Source organism: Poeciliopsis prolifica, unplaced genomic scaffold (assembly GCF_027474105.1).
Source record: "Poeciliopsis prolifica strain line A6 unplaced genomic scaffold, Auburn_PproV2 SCAFFOLD050, whole genome shotgun sequence".
Taxonomy (NCBI): Eukaryota; Metazoa; Chordata; class Actinopteri; order Cyprinodontiformes; family Poeciliidae; genus Poeciliopsis; species Poeciliopsis prolifica.
In genome coordinates, this window is record NW_026562425.1 from 1,861,792 (window position 1) to 1,881,898 (window position 20,107).

The following is a 20,107-nucleotide window of genomic DNA, read 5'->3' on the forward strand; positions in this document are numbered from 1 at the left end:
AGTAAATACAGAAAGAAAAGCCTGAAGGTAAAAAGACCTTCACAAATTTAATGTCATCATCTGGGAGATGTCGGGGATTTAATTTTCCCTTTATCACAACCTAACAGAGTGAGAAGTGCAGCTGTGGGAGCTTCAGCAGCTCCGTGTCGCAGAAAATGATAGGAAACGATTAGCCTGGACTACTTCCCACAGGGGCCAGGTGAGCTGAGCTGGAAAACTACAAGGTCAGAGGGATAAAAGTGTCAAGACTTGACATCCCGGACCAGTCTCAGATGGGGGATGGAGGCTGGGAGGAGGAAGCCTCTCTGGTAATTAGTTTTCCGACCTCAGCTGGACTGGTCCTGTCTCATCTCTGCTGGGTTTAGACTGAGCTGGGAGGAAGATTAAATGAAGATGACTATACACAATAACACATCTTCACAATTCAAAAAAAAAAAAGAGAAAAAAAAAACAATAAAAAATGTAATGTATGTCAGTATTAGAGCCTCACGTCTTCTCTTGTCAAGTCCACATAATTTTAAAATAGAATACATCGTACACACAGCATTGATTTCAGAAAAGTTTTCATCCACACGAGTCCATTCAAATCCACCGCTGTTGTTTTAAACATGCCAGTCCCATAGGGGGCAGTGTAACACAAAGCTAAAACCTATGTCAGCCAATCAGATTGCTTCAAAACAAACACAACTTCATGCTAGAAATTAAACATGGCGCCAGGAGGTTCATTTGTGTGGACAGACATACAGGTTGGATTCCTTTAAAGCAGAGCATTAGAGTATAAAGCTATTAAAACACCAAACATGAATGTCAATCAGAAATAAGGGTGTCAACCTCATCAAGATCAAGAGCATAAATGCTCTTAAAGGGCCGGTGTTAATGTGTTAATAAGACCTATTCACAAAATATCAATTAATTCTTAAAATTACATGATATTATTGAACATCTTTTCATGGGCCAGGATTTTGTGATTCTTTCAGTGATTTTTTATTTTGCAATAAAAATCTAAATGTTTGTGGAACTAATCTGAAAATATTTGCAATAAATGCGACTTTCTATTACTAGCTGCATAGATCATGATTAATAATCTGAAATCAATTAAGGCTGAGGCTGCTTTTTAGTACTTGTGAGCAATTTTGACAAATTCTTCAGAAACATTTGCAATAAACTCCAAATTATTAGCACAAAAAAGTGCAGGGATTTGTTGATTTTGTATGAATTTCCATGATAATTCTCAAGAAACTGTAGGGACTGATCGAAATGATTTGGCAGTAAATAGATAAAAACTGCATTGAAAATCTCCATTTTCCTCATGTACACACACAAACACAAATTTTGAGTTTTATCAAGCCTCCACTTTCGTTGGTTTGGTTTTTAGGTACATAAAACTGAGTTTTTATGGGGATGAAAGGCAAAATGTATTCTACCTTTAAACTGAAAATGAAACTACAGGAAATTCCTACAACAAATTAAAATGCAGGATCCGTCTCAAAGGTGCAAAGATAAATAAGCAATCCTTCCTAATATTTTGCTATAGTGGGACATCACAACAAGGTTTCTCAGCAACACAACAGGAACAGTCGGCTAACCTCGGCATCCAACCCCCTGCTGAGGAGGAATCTGCTTAATAAAAAGGTTTGCAGAGGAAGGTCTGAGCTCTTGTTCAGCCTGGACACATCCGAGAAATCTTCTAAGGTTTTCTGTCTCCAAACTTGGAGAAAAGCTCAAAGGAAAGCAGCATTAGTGAAATGCCAAACAAAGGTCTCATTTATTCCTGATATAGTGAGGATCCAAGAGAAAGATTAACTTCCCAGGCAGAAAGAGGTTGTTATGTTGTGAAGCTCAAATTCACACATTTAAAAGGATAAAGCTTTTTTGTTTCAGGCTTAAGTTGAATCAATACAACTGAAGAGCTCACTTTGTCTCATTTAAAGCTTCTTACTTAAGACAAAAAGACAGAAGTTTATCATTTATGCCTTTTTCACAGCAGCTCTGATGCGCTGAAGTGCCCCATGAGGGGCTTTTTCTAAAGAGAAAACAAAAAAATTAAGGGAAATACATCACAAGAAGTGACTCAGTGGACTAATGTTAATGTGCAAATCTATAAAATCACAGGTACTGTAAATCAGTGTCCTTAATCTATTTGGCTGCAAAACCTGTCCTGCTAAATATCAGGAAATGTTATGCTTGGATAGAACGAAGCTGTAGCGTTGTCCCATCAGACCGTCAGTGACCAAAACCAAACTAAAAAAAATTATAAAAGTGCAAGAGGGGTCAGTTCAAGCCCACCGGACTGCGCACAGCGAAAACAACTTGTGAAAAATTATTCTATGTCTTAAAACCGCCGGAGGGTTAATGAAAACAAAACCTCTCTTTAATCTTTTACATCAACCTCTACGCCGCTGTAAACCACATAATGAAAAACATTTCACCTCCGCCACCTGCAAAGACTCACCTCCACGTTGACGGAGTAGTCGGAGCCGTCCAGCAGAGCGATCTTACACTGCATCATCTTCACCTTCTTCACGCCCCTCAAGGGAGACCTGGACAGGCGACTTGTGGACGACCTGTGGGACTCCTGGTCCTCCTCCTGCTGCTCCTGATGGAAAGGGAACGAGTGCAAAACTTTTATAAATCCATGAGTACTACTAGTGGGGACTCTGCTTTTCTTTCCCATTGGTAGTATTCCTGGTTCAATGCTTCTGTGTGCTATTGATGTCACAAACAGAAAATAATTCTCATCTTTTCTAGTATAAAATGTACTCCAAGCACAATGCTTGTGTGCTTAGCAATGTCTGTTTCCTACAAAATAGCCAGTGAAGCATCATTTGCTCCCAATACTTTCCAAGTTTGGAGTTTTGTTCTTTTTCCATCTCTCTTTCATGTGACAGTGACAGCAGATGGTCTGCTGGCAGTTTCTAACTCTAAAAATTGAATCATTCCTTTAAATTGTTGCCACATATCTAATTTAGTACTAAATTACAATTTTCTCTCACATCTTAAAGCTGTGAGGAATTGTTGCACTCAGATTAAAACGCTTCAAAAGAGCAGATAAAAACTCTTCTGTTGCCATTTTATTGTGTAAATGTCCTTGGCTGGATTGTCACTTCAAGTTGTCTTTGAGGAAAGAATAAAACAAAAAACAATTTGTGTCACATTCCTGAAGCTATAAATAACTGGGACCATGCCGGAAATTTAATGAAGTCCCACAGAGAGGAGCTTGAGGTGTACCACAGTTTTTCAAAAAGATAAAATCCACTTTTCCACTTGACCGAACACAAGGCCCTTCCTAACTGAATTTATCCTGAAAAACAAGCTTAGAGAAGAGTCTTCATTTCTCATTTTTCATCTTGGCTTACATCTCAATCAGCTTGCTCTGAGTTTTCACTGAAACTCCTGAGGACAAACTGCCCAAACACAGCAGGATATTACTGGGAAACAACAAAAATGTGAAAGCTAGACTTGTCGCAATAACAAATATTGCTGGACAATAAATTATTCCAGAAACTGCTCCGATAAACAACAATTTAGTTGTTTTACGACCATTTTCAAGTGATATATTCAAAATGGCGTAATAATTCAAATCCACCATTTCAAAAGCCAACAAACTTTGATTTTGTAAAGAAGCTTGGATACTTTATTTTGACTTTATTTTAAAAATCTAAAATAACACAAACTGAAACCATAAATAAAATGGATTATGAGGTGTCTGTAAACAAAACTGCCCTTTAAAAATGATCAGAATTTAAATGATAAAACACATTTAAATTTTTTTATCTTGAGATTAATTAATTGATAGTTTATTGCAAAAGGCTTGTCGATATCCAAGACTGTTTTACAGATGTTGTTGATCAATGTCTGATGAGCAGAGGAGCTGCAGATGAATGAAATCGCAGCAGAAAAACTGTTGCTGGAGTCACTTCCTGGGGAACATGCGCCCTTGGCTGGAGTGTGTTTCACAGGGATGACAGTCGCCGCCGTGCCGGGATTTTCCTCCGGCTCGTTAACAGTTTACGCCATGGCAACAAGAGCAGCGCATCATCCATCAGTGGCTCTTTAGTGCAGCCCTGAACATTTCAGAGCTTACCAAGGAGGAGGAGGAGGATGTTACCAGGAAGAGGAAATAAAACTGGTTCAGTTTGGTCTGTTTTGAATATCCATGGAGAAAAAAAATACGAATGAAACTAGAACATTTACATCAGTGGTATCCAAACTCAAAATCGCAAAGTTGAAATTACTCAGGGGCCAAATAAAACTTTTTCTACCCAATTAAAAAAATATTGAGAGTTATTTCTCTTTTACCTGCACAATAACAAATAAACTGTAATATTTTACATTTTCTAATCCATTGTCTTCTGAAGAAGATGAAAAGTTATAAACTGTCCTTAAAAATAAAGTCAAGCTTACATGGTTTTACTTATTCCGATGTATTGAGTTATTTTAAGAACAATTATTCGGTCTAAAACCATCATCCCCTGAAAGAAGCTGAGCTTTGACTTCCAAAGTGCAACTTCAGTTGCTCCGTTTAGTCACTGCTCCCACAGTCAGGGCGTCGCTGTGTCAACCTGTTGGAATCCAGTTCAGAAATAGGAAACATCCAAATGTTGCAAACTGCAGCCAAATCCCACGTTTGTTTCTTGAAGAAATAAATGAATGGCGCAGCAGCTAAAACAAGAGCTGGCTACATCAGATTCACGGGTCGTAACAATAGAGGACAATGAAATCATGCCGTCACCGCAATTTTCATTTTCCTCACAAAGAACCGATTCATTCTGGAGTAATCATGTTGTGAAATGTTTCCTTTCTTTCAATGGATTAGCACGGTTTATCTAGAATATGAAAGCTGTTTATTGACAGGTTAAACCTTCGCTTTGTGTGTTTTTATGTCGCGTCCGAATGAGTTCCAAGGACGTGTGGAACATGAGGAGGCTGACCTGTTCTTTCCTGGCCGGGGTGCTGTGTCCGACTGCAGCTGGGAGCTGCTCCGGCTGGTTCTGGGGCGAGGCAGGGTCCGCCGCTGCTTTACTTTTCCCCTTCTCTGCCTCTTTCTTCGCCTGTGGCTGTTTGGCCTCAGAGTCTGCACCCGATTCAGTTGTCATGGTAAATCACACTGCAGTGGAGGGGAAAAGCAGAGTACAGGAGAAAACCCTGAGTCAGTCGACAGTTTATGAAATGATAAAGTGCCTCTTTAAAGGCCTGTCCACAGATGAGCTTCCCTCTGATGCTAATGCAGGGATAACTAAATAATGGCTGACAGCAGAAAAATAGACCAAACAGACGTCTTCAAAGTGTCTTTTTGATGATGTCTGCCATTTGGTTTGCACAAAGGTTTTCTTGATTAAATAGGGCCAAAACACAGAAGTTATAGGCTTTAAACTCAATTAGGAATCTTGAATCTGTATTGGTAATAATGCTAGTATTAGCATCTTGCTACCGATAGCAAACATTACCCATCCCCTTTAACTTAAGTTTAGGTATTAGCCTTCTATTACCACTGATATCCTAGTAACACTATTTGCTATGTTAAACAGCTCGTGACACAGCCATGCTCTTTTTATGTCAACTATCATTAGCCAACATGCTACAAATTAAGCAATACGATAGTATTTGTTGATTTAATAGAATTAGCCAAAATGTAGATCATGTTATCCTAGCTAACAGCCAGTGCTTCTCAATTCCAGTCCTCAGGCCCCCCTGCTCTGCATGTTTTAGATGTGCCTCTATTCCAGAACAGCTGATTTAAATGATTGCATGACCATCAAGTACTGCAGAAGGCTGTAATCACTCACAGCTTCAATCCAGGTGTGTAGCAGAAGGGAAACATCTAAAACATGCAGGGCAAGGTGGTGTGAGGGCCGGAATAGAGAAAAACTGAGCTATGGTATACTAGCAAGGAGGTACTGTTAGGTATGGCATCCTATCTAGCAGTAGCTAGCATGCTAACGGAAATTCATAGAATACCTTTAGCTGCATTAGGATGTTTGCTAGCACTTTCTAAGCTAACACACAACAAATGTCTCCTGTCAGACTTTTAGTTAGTAACTTTAGTCTACTAACATCTATTAGTAGACTAATAGATGTTACACCATCTATTAGTCTACTAGCAGTTTATATAGCATCAGTTTATATTACAAAACTGAACTAAAATGATCTGAAAGTTTATGAATTGCAAATGGTAAAGACTAATTTGTTTACGTAAACAAAGTTGGCTCTAAATGCATGTATTTAGCTTTATACTAGAAGGATGGATTATACCAGTTTAACTATTTCTTCTCATGTAAAACTCTCTATGTTTGGAAAACAATGACAATTTGAGCATATTATGGATGTCAAACCTTATTTGATTTTGACTAAGCACAAAACAGTGCATCAAAGCAAATGTTTTGAAGCCTTTTGTGAAGACTTGTGGATCACCAAGAACAGAGATCATTAAAGGAATGTCCACCAATTTAGATTTGTGACCAGCTATTAAGTACTTCTCCTCTATTTCACTCATGAGTACAAATGAATTACTACAAAGCAAAAGATGTACTTGTCTTTCAATTATATATAAAGACAGAGACAAAGAAGAAAAGAGGACAGAAGAACAATATGTGTAAGGACATATGAAATGACAGATAGATAAATGAAAGAATAATTTTTTGAGAATTAAATACTGAATAAAAATCAGGAAATACAAATATTTTAAAATAGTTTCTTCTCTTTTTTCTTAGAAAAACCCCCAAAAATAAAAATCCAGACTTTTCCAGAACATCATCTATTTTTGGGTCGTTTTAAAGCCAGACATATTCCACACAAAAAGTATTTTTAGAAATTATTACAAAATTAGTTTACAAGAGACTTAGTCTTTGTGTATCATCACCATTTCCAGTGTGAGAAGATTAAAGAACATGCAGAACACACTGGATATGAGCCCTTACTGTGCAGAATGTTTACCTAAAGGAATCTGAAGTATCGTCTGTCATCGTTTAACCTTTTCTTTTCTGAAACACCAACAGGCACAAATGTAGCGAGAAGACCTTCTATCCTGGTTTTCGAGAAGTCGGGACAGATCCCAGTAAGTTGCTGGGGTGAATGAGGGGTGTGTTTTTGTACCCCTGTGTATTGCTTCACACTCCACATCTATGCTGGGGTTGGTAGTACAAATGCCTGTCATTCTGCTGCTGGCCTGTTTCTCCTGCAGCTCTATTTATAGGGACGTGTTTTTACCGTCGGGGTGGGAGGACCTCTGACTTCCAGACGTCAACACTTTAGAACGAGGTGATCCCCGAAAATGTCAATGCGTGCGTCAAAACCCAGAAGGGTCGGATTATTTTTTAAATGATGCAGGAGTAGCAACCATGTCATCAATTTTGGCCATCTTCAATCTATGAATTCATTATGCTGCACATTAATGTGGTTCATCTTACTCGCTTCATGTTCTGTAATGGGGGATTATTTTTAAAGACATATTCCCTAATGAGCTGCTTCCTTGAATCCCACAGGAATTAATTAAAACGGGGATTGTTTGGAATCAAGAAGCCAAAGAACTTGACTACAGCAAGCGATTAAACGCTGACTGAAGGTAGCAATAAATCTAGAGTCTTGAGGAAAGTCAGAAGTATGAGTTTTCATTTCCAAGGGTCAGTCAACGCAACATGCTGATCTGACTCTTGGAAACGCTTTAAAACCCCTATAAAGATTACTGGATCCAGGCAGCAGGGCTTACTAAAATCAATGCGAAGGAATCACTGAGCCAAAAGATCCACATTCCAAGCCTGACTTTCAAAAAAAATGAAAAATTAGCAATCATAGCCTCTGAGTTGTTGTGTCACGTAGAAACCGGCTGACAGTCGACCTTTGCATCCATTAACCCCCGCAAGAAACAGGAACTATGGAGGGAGGGGTGAGAGGAACATCTTAGCACCATAGAAATAGAGGAAGAATACGTTCAGTCACTGGTGACAGGCGCTCTTCACAGGGCCACACAAGAGCATGAACACTAGTCCTGTGTGTTGCTCCTCGTCATGGGACCGCCGCATACATTGTGCACTGAAAAGCTGCATTCACAACGCATTTAATGCCTTTGATTACAGACGATTGTTTAATATTAAGTACAGACAAAGGTAAATCTAGTAAATGCTTGCTTGAGAAAACATTTAACATGCAAGTTCACTGATTGTTTTGCTGTTTTGAGGCTTCTCAAGAACACAGGAAAGTTTCACATCTAATGAACTCAGATCTATAATTGTGGAAAGAAAACTCTACTTGTAAAAGAAGAACTATTTCTGCAGCTTATGAATTAAAGCGGTCTTGTTTGGTTTGCTTTAACTGAACTCTGGTTTGTTTGTCTCGGGACAATTGTTTTGTTTAGGGAGGCGTGATTGTTTCATTGAACTCTGATGCAGACCACAAAAAATAAACAACAACTCTCGTCCGCATAAAAACCTCCGTCTCATATGTGAATGTCAAGTGGACCAAGTCTACAGATACAGCGCAAGGCATTCTGGGTAAATACACCAAGTTATTAAAACATTATCTGCATCAGCCCCTTTGGTGCTACAAGAATACAAACAGAGAAGAGACAGATGTCGCCTTCAAAATAAAAGCGGTAAACACTTTAAGGAGATGTAATTAAAGATTTTTCTGGGACCGTTTGTTGTGTCCCAGAGGTTTATATAGGACCAAATAGCATTATTCACTCATTTGGAAGCAATAAGATTGTAGTTAATTTTTTCCTCCACACTCTGCTGCCGCAGCTTAAATCCAACATTGACAATTTGCATGGAGACTTTTTGCATTAACTAACTGACTTCTCCTTAGTCGGTGTATCCTAATTGTAATTAAAGCAAGACCAGAGGAAGGCGCATAGTGGATGATACTCCTCTGATGAGACTCATCCATGTTAACAGGAGGAGTAAATTCACAGTGACTGGCGCCGCTGACTCGCCATTAGCTGGACGTCACTTTCGTGTCCTTCCTAACGCTGTGGCGGAGGCTGATCAGAATGAAGCTCCATTACATAATTGGTCACTGACACTAGACGTGCCGTCCATGCATATAAACCTCCATTTTAAGCTCCACTTGCAATTGTTCTGCACACTGCTGGAAAGCGGCCCATCGCGTGCGTGTCAATCCGCATGCGTTCATGCGAGGAACGTTGGCGCTGCCATCTGTGCTGGCCGCAATTAGGCAACTAAATCACAGCTGGACTGGTCTCTGCCAATTCAGGCCCCCCTGGCAGGTGGGGTGGAGAATGCTCATCGTTTTTGACATGCAGAGACCCGTCCTGAACAGGCCTAAAGTCCATGTTGAGAGCCCGTCTGCATGGCTGCAGGACGGACAGCTGTCACACCAAACGGCTGCTGTAACAGGAAACCGCCAGGCAGCGCTGGACGTTCAAATATGACAACTGTTCAGCAGCCAAAGGTCTACAAAACTCTCCCTTAAATAAGTGCAACACTTATTGGAATCGAGGCTTATTTGCAAAAGTTGTTAGCATGACTGATAAATATAAATTCAGCTCTGGAAAAAATGAAGAGTCCACTGCATTGAACTCCATTGAAAACCTCGTGGTTATCCTGAGTTGAAACATCAGTATTGTTGTTTCTAAATGAACAAAAATTTGTTTTCTTTGCATTATTTGAGGTCCTAAAGCACTGCATCTTTTTTGTTATTTTCTGAAAATAAATACAAAATTTTTCTTGTAATTTCAGAGAGATGTCAGTAGTTCATAGAACAAAAGAACAATGTTCATTTTACTCAAACATATATCTATAAAAAGTAAAATCAGAGAAACTGATAGTTTTAAATGGTCTCTTAATTTTTCACAGAGCTGCATATTTTGATTTCAATGTTGTATAACTTCATAATTTAGAAGTAGAAAAAATCCAAATGGATTCAAATGACAAAATCCTAATAAATCAAAAACTGATTATAGTCCTAAAACTGCAGAGACATTTAAAAAAGTTAGACAAGCAACAGGCCTGTCAATATAAATAGTGCCAAAAGTTACTGCAACAAACATTAATATTGTTGTTTTAAGAACATTTTCAAGTAAAATAATAGCATAATAATGCAAGTACGTCCTCTTAAAAAAAAATAATAAAAATACACTGGAACTGGAAGTAATTTGAAATATTAAAATTAATAAACAAAATTATCCTTCAAGAAAAGAAACAACAAGCTGATTGAGATCAAAACACCAAACTGAAGACTTTTGTCATCCAGTTTTTTGTAGAAAGAGAGAACGTTATTATTTTGTGACAATACTTCTGTGCATGGAAGTTTGATTGTAATCGCATCATTCAGTCGTAAGAACGACCATGGAAAAAACTGAGGAAATAATTGAGCATTAAGACCTGCTGCGTGAGCATAACCTTAAATAACCTCCAGGCATCTCGTGGTTCAGCCCTGCCTCTTTAAACTCAGACTTAAAACAACTCAGGCCTGTTTGCAGCGCAGTAAATGGAACTTTCTATACAACCAGCAAAGACAATTCATTACTCAATCACGGCTAAACACAGGGAAAAGTGACTCAGCAGAAAAACCTGCAGGGCTTTCTCCACAAAGTCAAAAGAAAAATTCACTGGGAATTTATGGAAGCCGTTCCTGCAGTAAACTGGCTTTAAATAAGAAACCAGCAAAAAGAAAACCATCTAGATGAATGAATGGATGAGCAGCCACTCAGGACAGACGGGTAGATTAGACTTTTACAAAATATATAAACGTTTTCCAACATACTTTTCCAGAGGTTGAAAACAACAAAAAAACATTTTCTGTTTTAAATCAGTTAGGACTGCAAAGATTACTTATTTTCGCTAAATGCCTGAATAGCAATTTATTTCTTGGCCGCACAATAAAAATGGTGTGGATACCAGTAAAATAGTTCAAAAAGACATTTTATTCCCAAACCTGATGCTTAATTTAGTGACTTAAATGCAGAATCTTTTTGTGGTGGGGTACGAACGCTGTGACGACAAAAAAGACAAGATGATCATCTTGGTTAATCACAGTTGAGAACATATTTTACTACTATTGTGCAGCTATAATTTCAGAATTTATTCAGTTCGCAAGATTTTTATTGTTATAATCTGAATTTTTTTCACATTTCTTCCAAGATTGAGTTAAGAAAAATATCACCAAACCAAAAGCTATTCAATTTTTAGACTTTGAAAAGCTTGTAAAGTCTAAAAATTTTAAGAATGTTGCATTTCTTACAATACTAGCAGAATACTGGCAACCAGAATGTATTAATTCAGCCGTGTAATTAATATCTAGAGAATGAGTCAGATGGATGGTGGTTTTTAAATCAGTCAAACTTTCATTAGGCTGCTCAGTTAAATTTCTGCCGTCGGGCTGTAAAAACCAGTGAAACTGGAACTGAAAAACAAACCATTAACAGCGAACTCTCACAACTGGACGCCGCTGCTCTGCAGAGTTAAATCTACCATCTAACCAGACTGAAGAGAGCAAGTCTGATGAGATTTTAGATACATCCAGAATCATGAAGGCTGTGCAGCAAGTTGGCACAGACAGAATGTCTTGTTTGCTTTCCCACACAGTTCACGGCCTTTTAACGCATTACACAGACAAAGCTGCACATTTGGAAGCAGCTCATAAACACTGCAGCTGCTTTTCTCCACAGCTGCAGGAACACAATGGAAGGAGAGCAAAGTATTCTCACTTTTAAATAAATAAATAAAGAGCAACACTGGTGATGATGTTTGTCCTACAAGTTTCTAGCAAGAATCTGAAAAGTAGCTAAACTTGGCAACAGGTTCAATCGGGTCAGCCAGACAAAGCTGCTGTGTGTAAACACCAAAAACTAACAGTCTCCTCAATCAATTAGTTGAATAAAAGAGCTTATTTGGTTATTTATTCCCCAGATTTTTGCTCTAACTCAATCCAGACATGTTAATTTGAGGCTGTGCCCAAACAGACTTGGAGTGGCACTTCTGAGAGCACATTTTCAGGGAAGGCAGTCTGGTCACATGAAGGTGACTCAAAGCAGAGCGCTGCTTTTTGCTGAGGAGGCCATAAATCCTGTCAGCTCACATTGCTGCGTTTACATTCTTAGCATTGCTGATTTTTGCACCGAGGCGTTTAGGGGTTCAACAGGGAGCCAATTCAAGCCGACTGCGTGTCGGAGGGAATGTGGAGGATCGCAGTCGACTCCATTCAGTCCAGCTGTTCGAATGTTTAGACAGAGAGAAAAGAAAAAAGATGTCTGTTTCTATGCAAGATTAGAGGTATGGATTTAAACATTGATGAGAAGCCAGTAACTTCTTACAGAGGAGTTGAGAGACGCCAGAAGGCTTTACACATTTCAGAAGATCAACTATAAGTAATCTGCAAAGCAGCTGTGACCTCACTGCTAACACCGTCAGCTGCTATTAAGCATAAAAAGCATTTCAGCGAAAGTTGAGCACATAAGGGAAACAGAAAATAACAAGAAATCTGAGTATTGAGGCCCTGGTAAGAAAAAAAGAAAACAAAATTAAGAGAATAAAGTCATAAAATTTGAAAATAGCCAGAAAATTACAAGACTGAAGAATAGTCATAGTATTATGTGTTTAAAGTCATACTACTACTCTATTCTGGTATTATTACAATTTTATTCACATTATTTTGACTTTATCCTCGTAATACTACAACTTTATTCTCATAACATGATTTCTTTTTTTCCCGTACGCGTTTATCCTTGTAATTTAGTTTTTTCATTTTGTTTGTAGCATAGCCCTATTAATCCTTTGTATTATCCAGTTGTGGGGTTGTGAAAAGTATTTGCAGCCTTACAACTTTCTATGTTTTTTGTTTAGTTTTTCAGCATTAAAATGTAGAAAATGCAGTTTTAAAATAAAGATTTGCTAAGGAGAAAAGCTGAAGATCTTCTATAAATCTGCTGTAGCGAGTACACGCTTTCCCTACCATCTTTTTTACAACAGAATGTCTTTCTTTAGTCAGAGGCTTCTTTAGAGCCACTGTGACACAAGCCGCTGCAGGAGATCTCTCCTGCCCAGAGTCATCGGCATCTACAACAACATTTAACTTCCCTTTGAGCTTAATGAAGTATTTTTGAACCCAACCTGAGTGAATTAACCATTAAACCTCTCCAGACAAACCCCACAATATTTCCTCTCTCTCCCCCTGGATTGCTGCTGCAACAGCATGTTACCGTGCATTTTAATGAAAGCGTGCAGGCGGAGGCCGGGAGCTGCAGCCTGCAGCCGAGCCTTCAGGGATGGAGGGATGCTAAAAGAGGATTCAGACCGTGTCATCCCGCCGCCGAGGCCACGCCCACCGCACTGCAGATCAAAAACAGCCCAGCACGTCGCTTCAACCGGCGGTAACTCGCCACTTCCATCGCCCCGAGTCTAAAGCACATTTTCAACATCCTCTCACTGAGACCCAGCTGCCTTCCGTGTTTACGCGTAAATCCGCGGCTGAAGGTGCGGGAAAAGCGGCGTTTTGCCCCCCGCTGTCTGCCTGTCTGCCTGCCTCCAAACTTGAACACGTTAGCTCACTCCACCGGGCCGGACTCGGACTTTCCTCAGCTGGATACCAGGCGCTGCGAGCCGCTGAAAAGCCCCGCGTCACCTCCGTCTGGCTCACAGCCGCACTGAACAGCCCGAGTTTTCTGAGCAGAAGACCACTCGAGTTTATTCCCGATGGAAATGCTCCATATCATGTTATATATCACGTGTCGGCGGCCGCGGCAGGAAACAGGACACGACGAACCGGGAACGTCTCATAAAACCAAAGAAAAACAGCGAATGTAACAACAGAGAGGCTGGTTACCAGACGGAGCGTCCCGTTCAGCTGCATTCATTCAGAGTGGGCTTCTCTCTGCTTCCTGACAGCGCCGCTGACTGTGCTGCAGTTCCCCTCCTCAGCAGCCTATCATGCTCCTCTGTGGGGCTCGCAGAAGGATTGTGGGATATCAGGACAGCCAGGGCATTATGTTGGCCAGCACCACCAACAATTTGCCCACGCTCTCTCCTTTTTGGCAGCCGAGTTTCCATTAAATGGTGCCGCATGTGCAGGGAAAGTGTTTTTGAGGGTTGAGCAGGCTGAGAAACTCCACAAATGCCTCCTTCCAGCAGCAAACAGCTTTTGGTGGAGGTAGTGAAATAACATGGGGGGGAAGGGGGCTCATTAGAAACAATTACAATGCATAAATATAAAGGTTAGATTTAGCAAAAAGGGCTAATCTACACTGTTGGGGCGAATTCACACCAGTCCGGTTTAATCTGCTTTATTTATTTGCCTAAAAAGTCCAGTTCGCTTGGAAAGAGTGAATTGAACAAGGCGAACTCTGGTCACCTTAAAATCTCGGTCTCTGTTTGGTTGAAGTGAACTCTGGTGCAGTTCAGATGCACATGTGAATGCCAAGTGGACCAGAGACCACTCCAAAAGCAGGAAGTAGATTATCACGCAGAGCATTGTGGGTAAATGCAATCTAAGCAAACTCTTCGGTTGCTTATGTTGTAATAATCCATTTCTGCACTAGCAGAAGAAATGGATTGTGGTTGAGAACTTCGATACTTTCTTGATAGATTCTTCTGCTAATTATCAACAAGTTTGACACACTACTACTGCGACATGAACAGTTTAAAATAAGTCTGCGGAGAATGCTACATCCACAAAGGTATAGCTTAAGGCACATGTTTGTTAAATTGATGTACTGCTAAACTGCCAACATGTCTTGTTTCCTCACACTGCAATCGTCCAAACCAATAAAAAGCACTAAACAAGACTCAATAACAGAATGAGCTGCTTGGTTTTGGCAGATAGGAACTGGCAAGTTTTTCATGGGCTCAACCCACAAACTCAGCTCTGCTGCTCAACCCACAAAACACAAATGTGGCCCCATTTAAGGGGAAATAAACAGGTTTCCCAATGGTAACAAATTTATTGCCAAGAAGCATTGTTGCAATAAAAAAAATAATTAAAACAAACATACATTTTACTAATTTTCTTGCTAACAACATTCACACTGAGCAGACTAATTTATGGCATGGGGCCGGCTGCATCTGTGGACAAAGACAGCCCCAGTCATGTCTATTTAGGGACAAGTGATTGGGTTAGACTGATTTATGTGTGGAATGTAACAGGTAATTTTTAAAGTCGGTTATATCACTGACCGCCGGGCCAAATGAAGTAGCAGAAAAGAACCTTCTTCTCATTTTTTTTTTTCACATTATAACCACAGACTTTGCTGTTTCACACCCTGTCTGTTGTGCTTATTGTTCTTCATAATGCTGTTTGTTCTCGAATACTGTGTATGAAACCTCAGACCATCACAGAACAGCTGGCTTTTTACTGAGATTAAATTACACACAGGTGAACTCCATTTACTAATTAGATGGCTACTGAAGGGAACTGGTTGCACTGCGTTTTATTTAGGAGTATAAAGATTAAGGCGGCTAAACACAAATGTTCCCTATACTGTTCAGATATTTATTTACAACAAAACATCCTTTTCTATTTGGTGCTAATACTCTACTTGGTTGGTTGTTTGAATTGTGTTGGTTGATCACAAAAATCCCAATAAAAACACACAGAGGTTTGTTGTGATGTAATTAGGGTGTCCAGTTTCCCTAATTTGTCTGCTTTTCGTCTGATAAAAGAAACAAGAGAACCAAATGGGAAATGATGGAAACTGGGATCTGGAACCCCAAACTTTCTTGCTGTGTCGTAAAAACCAAGAGATCAAACTGCCCACCGTCAAACACTTGCTTGACGTTCTGATTCCATTAAATAGTCGATACGACTCTGGAAACAAAATGTTGCCAACACCTAGGTGAAAATCCAATTTCACGAAACAACAGTCGGCTTTAAACAGAACCAGGTGTGCTGCGCTCTTTCTGAATGGAAATAATACGGCAACATGTTTTAGAGATGGAATCAAGCCATAATGACAAAGCCCCCTGCATCTGAAAACAAAAACAATCATCCGATTTTCTCCAATGTTATTATTCAAACCCGACAAGCAGCTCAGTCCACTGCGTTTTAGACACAACTAAACATGAAACAGAATCCCCCATTACAAATGTTTAAATAGTTATTTAAATTTCATTTTTTAACAAAAAAACATTGCTAAATTTCAGTCCCTCATAGTTGAAATTCAGTTATCTTTTGAGATCATTTTCTAAACTTTATGAACCAAAAAATCTTAAGCATTAATTTGCTTTCTTGTGGCATTTTAAAAAAAATTATTATTTTTTGCAAGAATCTAAAAACTGAGAATTTACCAATGCAGCTTAAATACAATATACAACTTTATGTTAAATCTAACTTTAGGGGGTTTATTTATTTTTAATACAAAAATGTCCTTTTAAAGTTTGACATAAAATGTATATTAATGGGATTTTTCTCATTCTTTATCAATGTCATTAACTTTTTAATCCTGCCCACACAAAGATATTCAATATATATATAATTTTAAACATTAACCCTTTAAAGTGCCAGCTTAACAACTAAAGTATTGGTAGATTTATAGTACATGAACTGTAATCACAGAGCATTCAAATGCACATTTTAGCATTGAAATTCTAAAGGGAGAGACAAAAACATAAAAATTCACCCTTCAAGTATACAGCTTGATCAAATTTTTTGCACCAACATAGCTGAAGTTATGCAAATATGAAATAAAACCACAACTGTTAAGGGACCCAAGATAGTTAGTCGTATTTATCTCACAACATGAGGTGGTTAGCGCATAAGCATGTCTGTAGGAGGAAATAAACATCTGCTGCTCTCTGTTTCGTTTGGCCATGTTTGTGTGGACCTGAAATCACAGAAGCGAGTTTTAATTAGAGTGTGGGCTGCTTCTTTTGAGGATTTTCGGGTCTCGCCTCCCGCCACATGGCTGGAGCCCGCTTACTCTTCTGACTTCTCCTTCATCTAATTGCTTTCATGCGCTGCAGATTATGCAGACACACCACCAGCCATGATCAGCACAGCTTAAGATATTTCACTTCCGCAGATGCAAATTCCTTGAACGGTGACAGGGACCCGGGTTTGCTTTGCTGAAAGGTTTAGTGTAATAACAAACGCAGTGAAGCCTCTACTCTGCAGCCTCTTATTATGTGTAGCTGGGCTGGCGCAGCCAGCCCAACCACAACAACGAATATTCAGATCATACACACAGGAAAAAACATAGACATTATAGGTTTACGAAAAGCAAGTTTAGCTGCTTAAACAGCTATGAAGGCAGAATTTTATATCTGCAGTTGCTGTAGCTTCAACAGTAAGTGCAATTTTCTTTTGTTCAGACAGGAGATACCTGTGGGAGGCTGTCGAAATGATACCAGACTGTGTAATAACTGACTGAGCTTTCATCCTATAATATAATATGATATACCTATTAGCCACTTTAAGGCTGGGAGTATGTAAGTGCTTTGAAAAGTATTCATACCTTGTGATTTAACAAAATTACCACAAAATATACCAAACTTTTATGTTGTAAGCCAACACAAAATAGTGGAAAATTGTAATAAAAAGAGATACAAGAGCTTCAAAATTTATTTTACTAATAAAAATTTTATTTTGATGTGTGTTTGTTTTCTGTCCCCTTTGTCATGGTACCCCAAAATGAAATCTAGCATGCAAATTGACTTGCACTGTGCTTTAAACCGGACGAAACTAGGAAGCTTTACGCAAAAAAACAGAACATGGGTTTGAAAAGGGGTGCCAATACTTGTGTAGGACGCAGTCTGCAAGCTTTCAGGTAACGAACACCATCAACCTAATTTAATCAAAAAGATTCAATTCGCTTGCCTCACCTTCAATCTTCGTCTTCCTACATTTGATTTACTCCCAAGATATTTTGAGCCTCTGAGCAACAAAACCCACTTCAATGACCTTTCCCTTCAAATTTCATGACATTTGCAACATCTCAAGGAAACAGAATCAGAAATCTTGTTAAAAAAATGTTCAAAATGTTGAAGCACAACATTTCTCGTTGTCACATGAGCTTAAAATAAAAAAGCAACATAAAAAAGACGTTAGTTGTTGCATTACAAACGAAACACTACACCAAGTTCAGCCAAAAACAGGGTGATATAAGACGCCTGTAACTCAATGATCAGTTTTCAGAAACTCTGATGTGTCTATTTGCTAGCATACAAATCTCTATGAACCGTCAGTCAGCCATAACTAACAGCAGCAAATTTATCATGGCTAACAAATTAATTGAGCTTATTAAATGTTAATTATATTTGGCCATGCTTGCTCTCTATCTCAGAAGTAAAAGCTGTCAACTGAAACACATATCATGTTTAATATGTGTTTTAAACATGATATAAACACATGTTTCATGTGAGCAACTATAATGAATATATTTAAAAAGTCTGCTATAGTTAGTAAAAACTAAAACTATTTTGCACTACCAAAGTTTGCACTAAATACAGGCCTTAAGTACATTTAATTAAGGAAGCATTATTTAAGGACCTAATTACAAGTCCTTAAATATCGCTTTTTAAATCAAAAATCAATATTTCTTTTGGTTTATGATAACAATAAATTATATCTAGATTTTGTGTAAGATAGAACGTCCCCCTATCATGCAACCATACAGAGTTTGATGCAGTTACATTTAAAATTTGAAATAGAGCAAGTAAACCAGCAGTTTTATGCAGATTCAATGCAGCATAAAAAACAAAAACAATGTTCTGGATTTAAAATGTGCCGTCACATTCACTTCTAAATTAAAAAAAAGAATCAACTTATGATTGGAAAGCAAATCAATAGCAATATCAATAGATCAGGATGCCCAACTTTTATTACATTTTCAGCGGTGTGGTTCACTTTCACACTGCACTGTCAAAATAAAAGCAGACAAGTAATTAAAGTGTAGATATATTGCTTGCAAAATATTGTAAATATTTAATATATGTCAATTTACTGCATGTAAATATTTATAATGTGATGCGAGCTCAGAGTGCGAAGCTACAATTAGCTTACCATAGGATTGTGTTCAAAAATATCAGTGGACAAATGGCTTAAGGTTGTTAATACCACAGCAGGTATGGAAAACCACAAATGCAAAAATTAAATCATATAGAAATCTATTGTTGAATAAATAAAATATTACTTATTTTTAAAATATTTAGTCATTATTTCAGCTTGAGTCTTGCAGAACTGATATTATCGTTGCCATAGCGATGACCAGAGGCAATACCTTGCCCTTGAAGTCCAGTGAGGTCATTGATGATGTCATCAATGACAAAGAAATTCAAAGTAGGAATCTCAGTGCTTCAGTCAGGATTCAGACAGCTTTCAGAGAAGAAGATTTGCCAACGATAACAATGTCTACTTTGAACGCACTCGTGCCTTTATTCATCCCACTGGGTTGGGGCTTGGGATATGCCGTTAGCACCGGCATGAAAAAGTTATGGGATTCTTTTCTTCCTGGGAAGGACGAAGGAGGATGTCAGGACTTGAAGGATTCACAGGAATCAAAGGACTTTGAGGATTTTCAGGAAGATTTATTTTGGAGAAGGGATGCCAAGGAGCAAACCAACCCGGCTGGGGAGGTTTGTTCCAAACCAACGGACGTCATTGGGACCGTAGAATTAGACCCCATCGAGACCCTACCAGAGAGTACCGCAGACAACGGTACTGTCTCCAGACGAACTGACCCGGCTGGGCAGGATTGTCTTGAACCGATGGCTCCGTGTGTTGTTTGTGAGACAGCAGACGGAGACCTGACGACAGGAGACAGTACTGAGTTTGATGGTACTAACTCGATGGAAGACCTTGCGTGCCAGAGACGGGCTGCAGAAGCATCTGCCCCGGCTGCGGAAGATCTATCTGCGGCAGACCTTGCAGCCAAGGCTTTTGCTGAATTCACAGCAGAAGCCTTGGCTTCAGTGGTAACAGGTCTTGGTTCATTAAAGAGGTCTCTGAAAGGCACCATTACCAGTGCCTTTGAGGTACCAAGTACCCCGGCTGGGGAACTTGGTACCTCAGAAGCACAAAAGAGGTCTTTCAGTGGTAGGGTCAAGATTTCTTTTGAAATTAATTGTGTACCGGATGAGGATCCGAATTCGGAAGAGAGGGTCAGCTCAGACATGACAGATGGAGGGAAGACAGAGGCTGCAGGATCCAGACAAGCAGGCATGGA

At 39.1% G+C, this 20,107-nt stretch overlaps 1 protein-coding gene across 16 annotated transcripts in view; it reads right to left on the bottom strand.

Annotated features, from left to right (window-relative positions):
- LOC129378058 (protein 4.1-like) overlaps positions 1–20,107 on the bottom strand; it is a 62,090-nt gene that overhangs the window by 31,498 nt on the left and 10,485 nt on the right. For 4 of the 16 annotated variants that reach the window (XM_055058328.1, XM_055058329.1, XM_055058327.1 and 1 more), the window contains exons 1-3: positions 13,777–13,896; positions 4,932–5,107; positions 2,453–2,596 (exon numbers count right to left, since the gene is read on the bottom strand). In XM_055058328.1, coding sequence (XP_054914303.1) covers positions 2,453–2,596; positions 4,932–5,096 — 309 coding nt within the window. In that variant the 5' untranslated portion in view covers positions 5,097–5,107; positions 13,777–13,896. Of the gene's footprint in view, positions 1–2,452; positions 2,597–4,931; positions 5,108–6,933; positions 7,049–13,776; positions 13,900–19,622; positions 19,689–20,107 lie in introns of those variants that run through there. The other 12 variants (XM_055058322.1, XM_055058314.1, XM_055058321.1 and 9 more) reach the window with 8 other exon arrangements.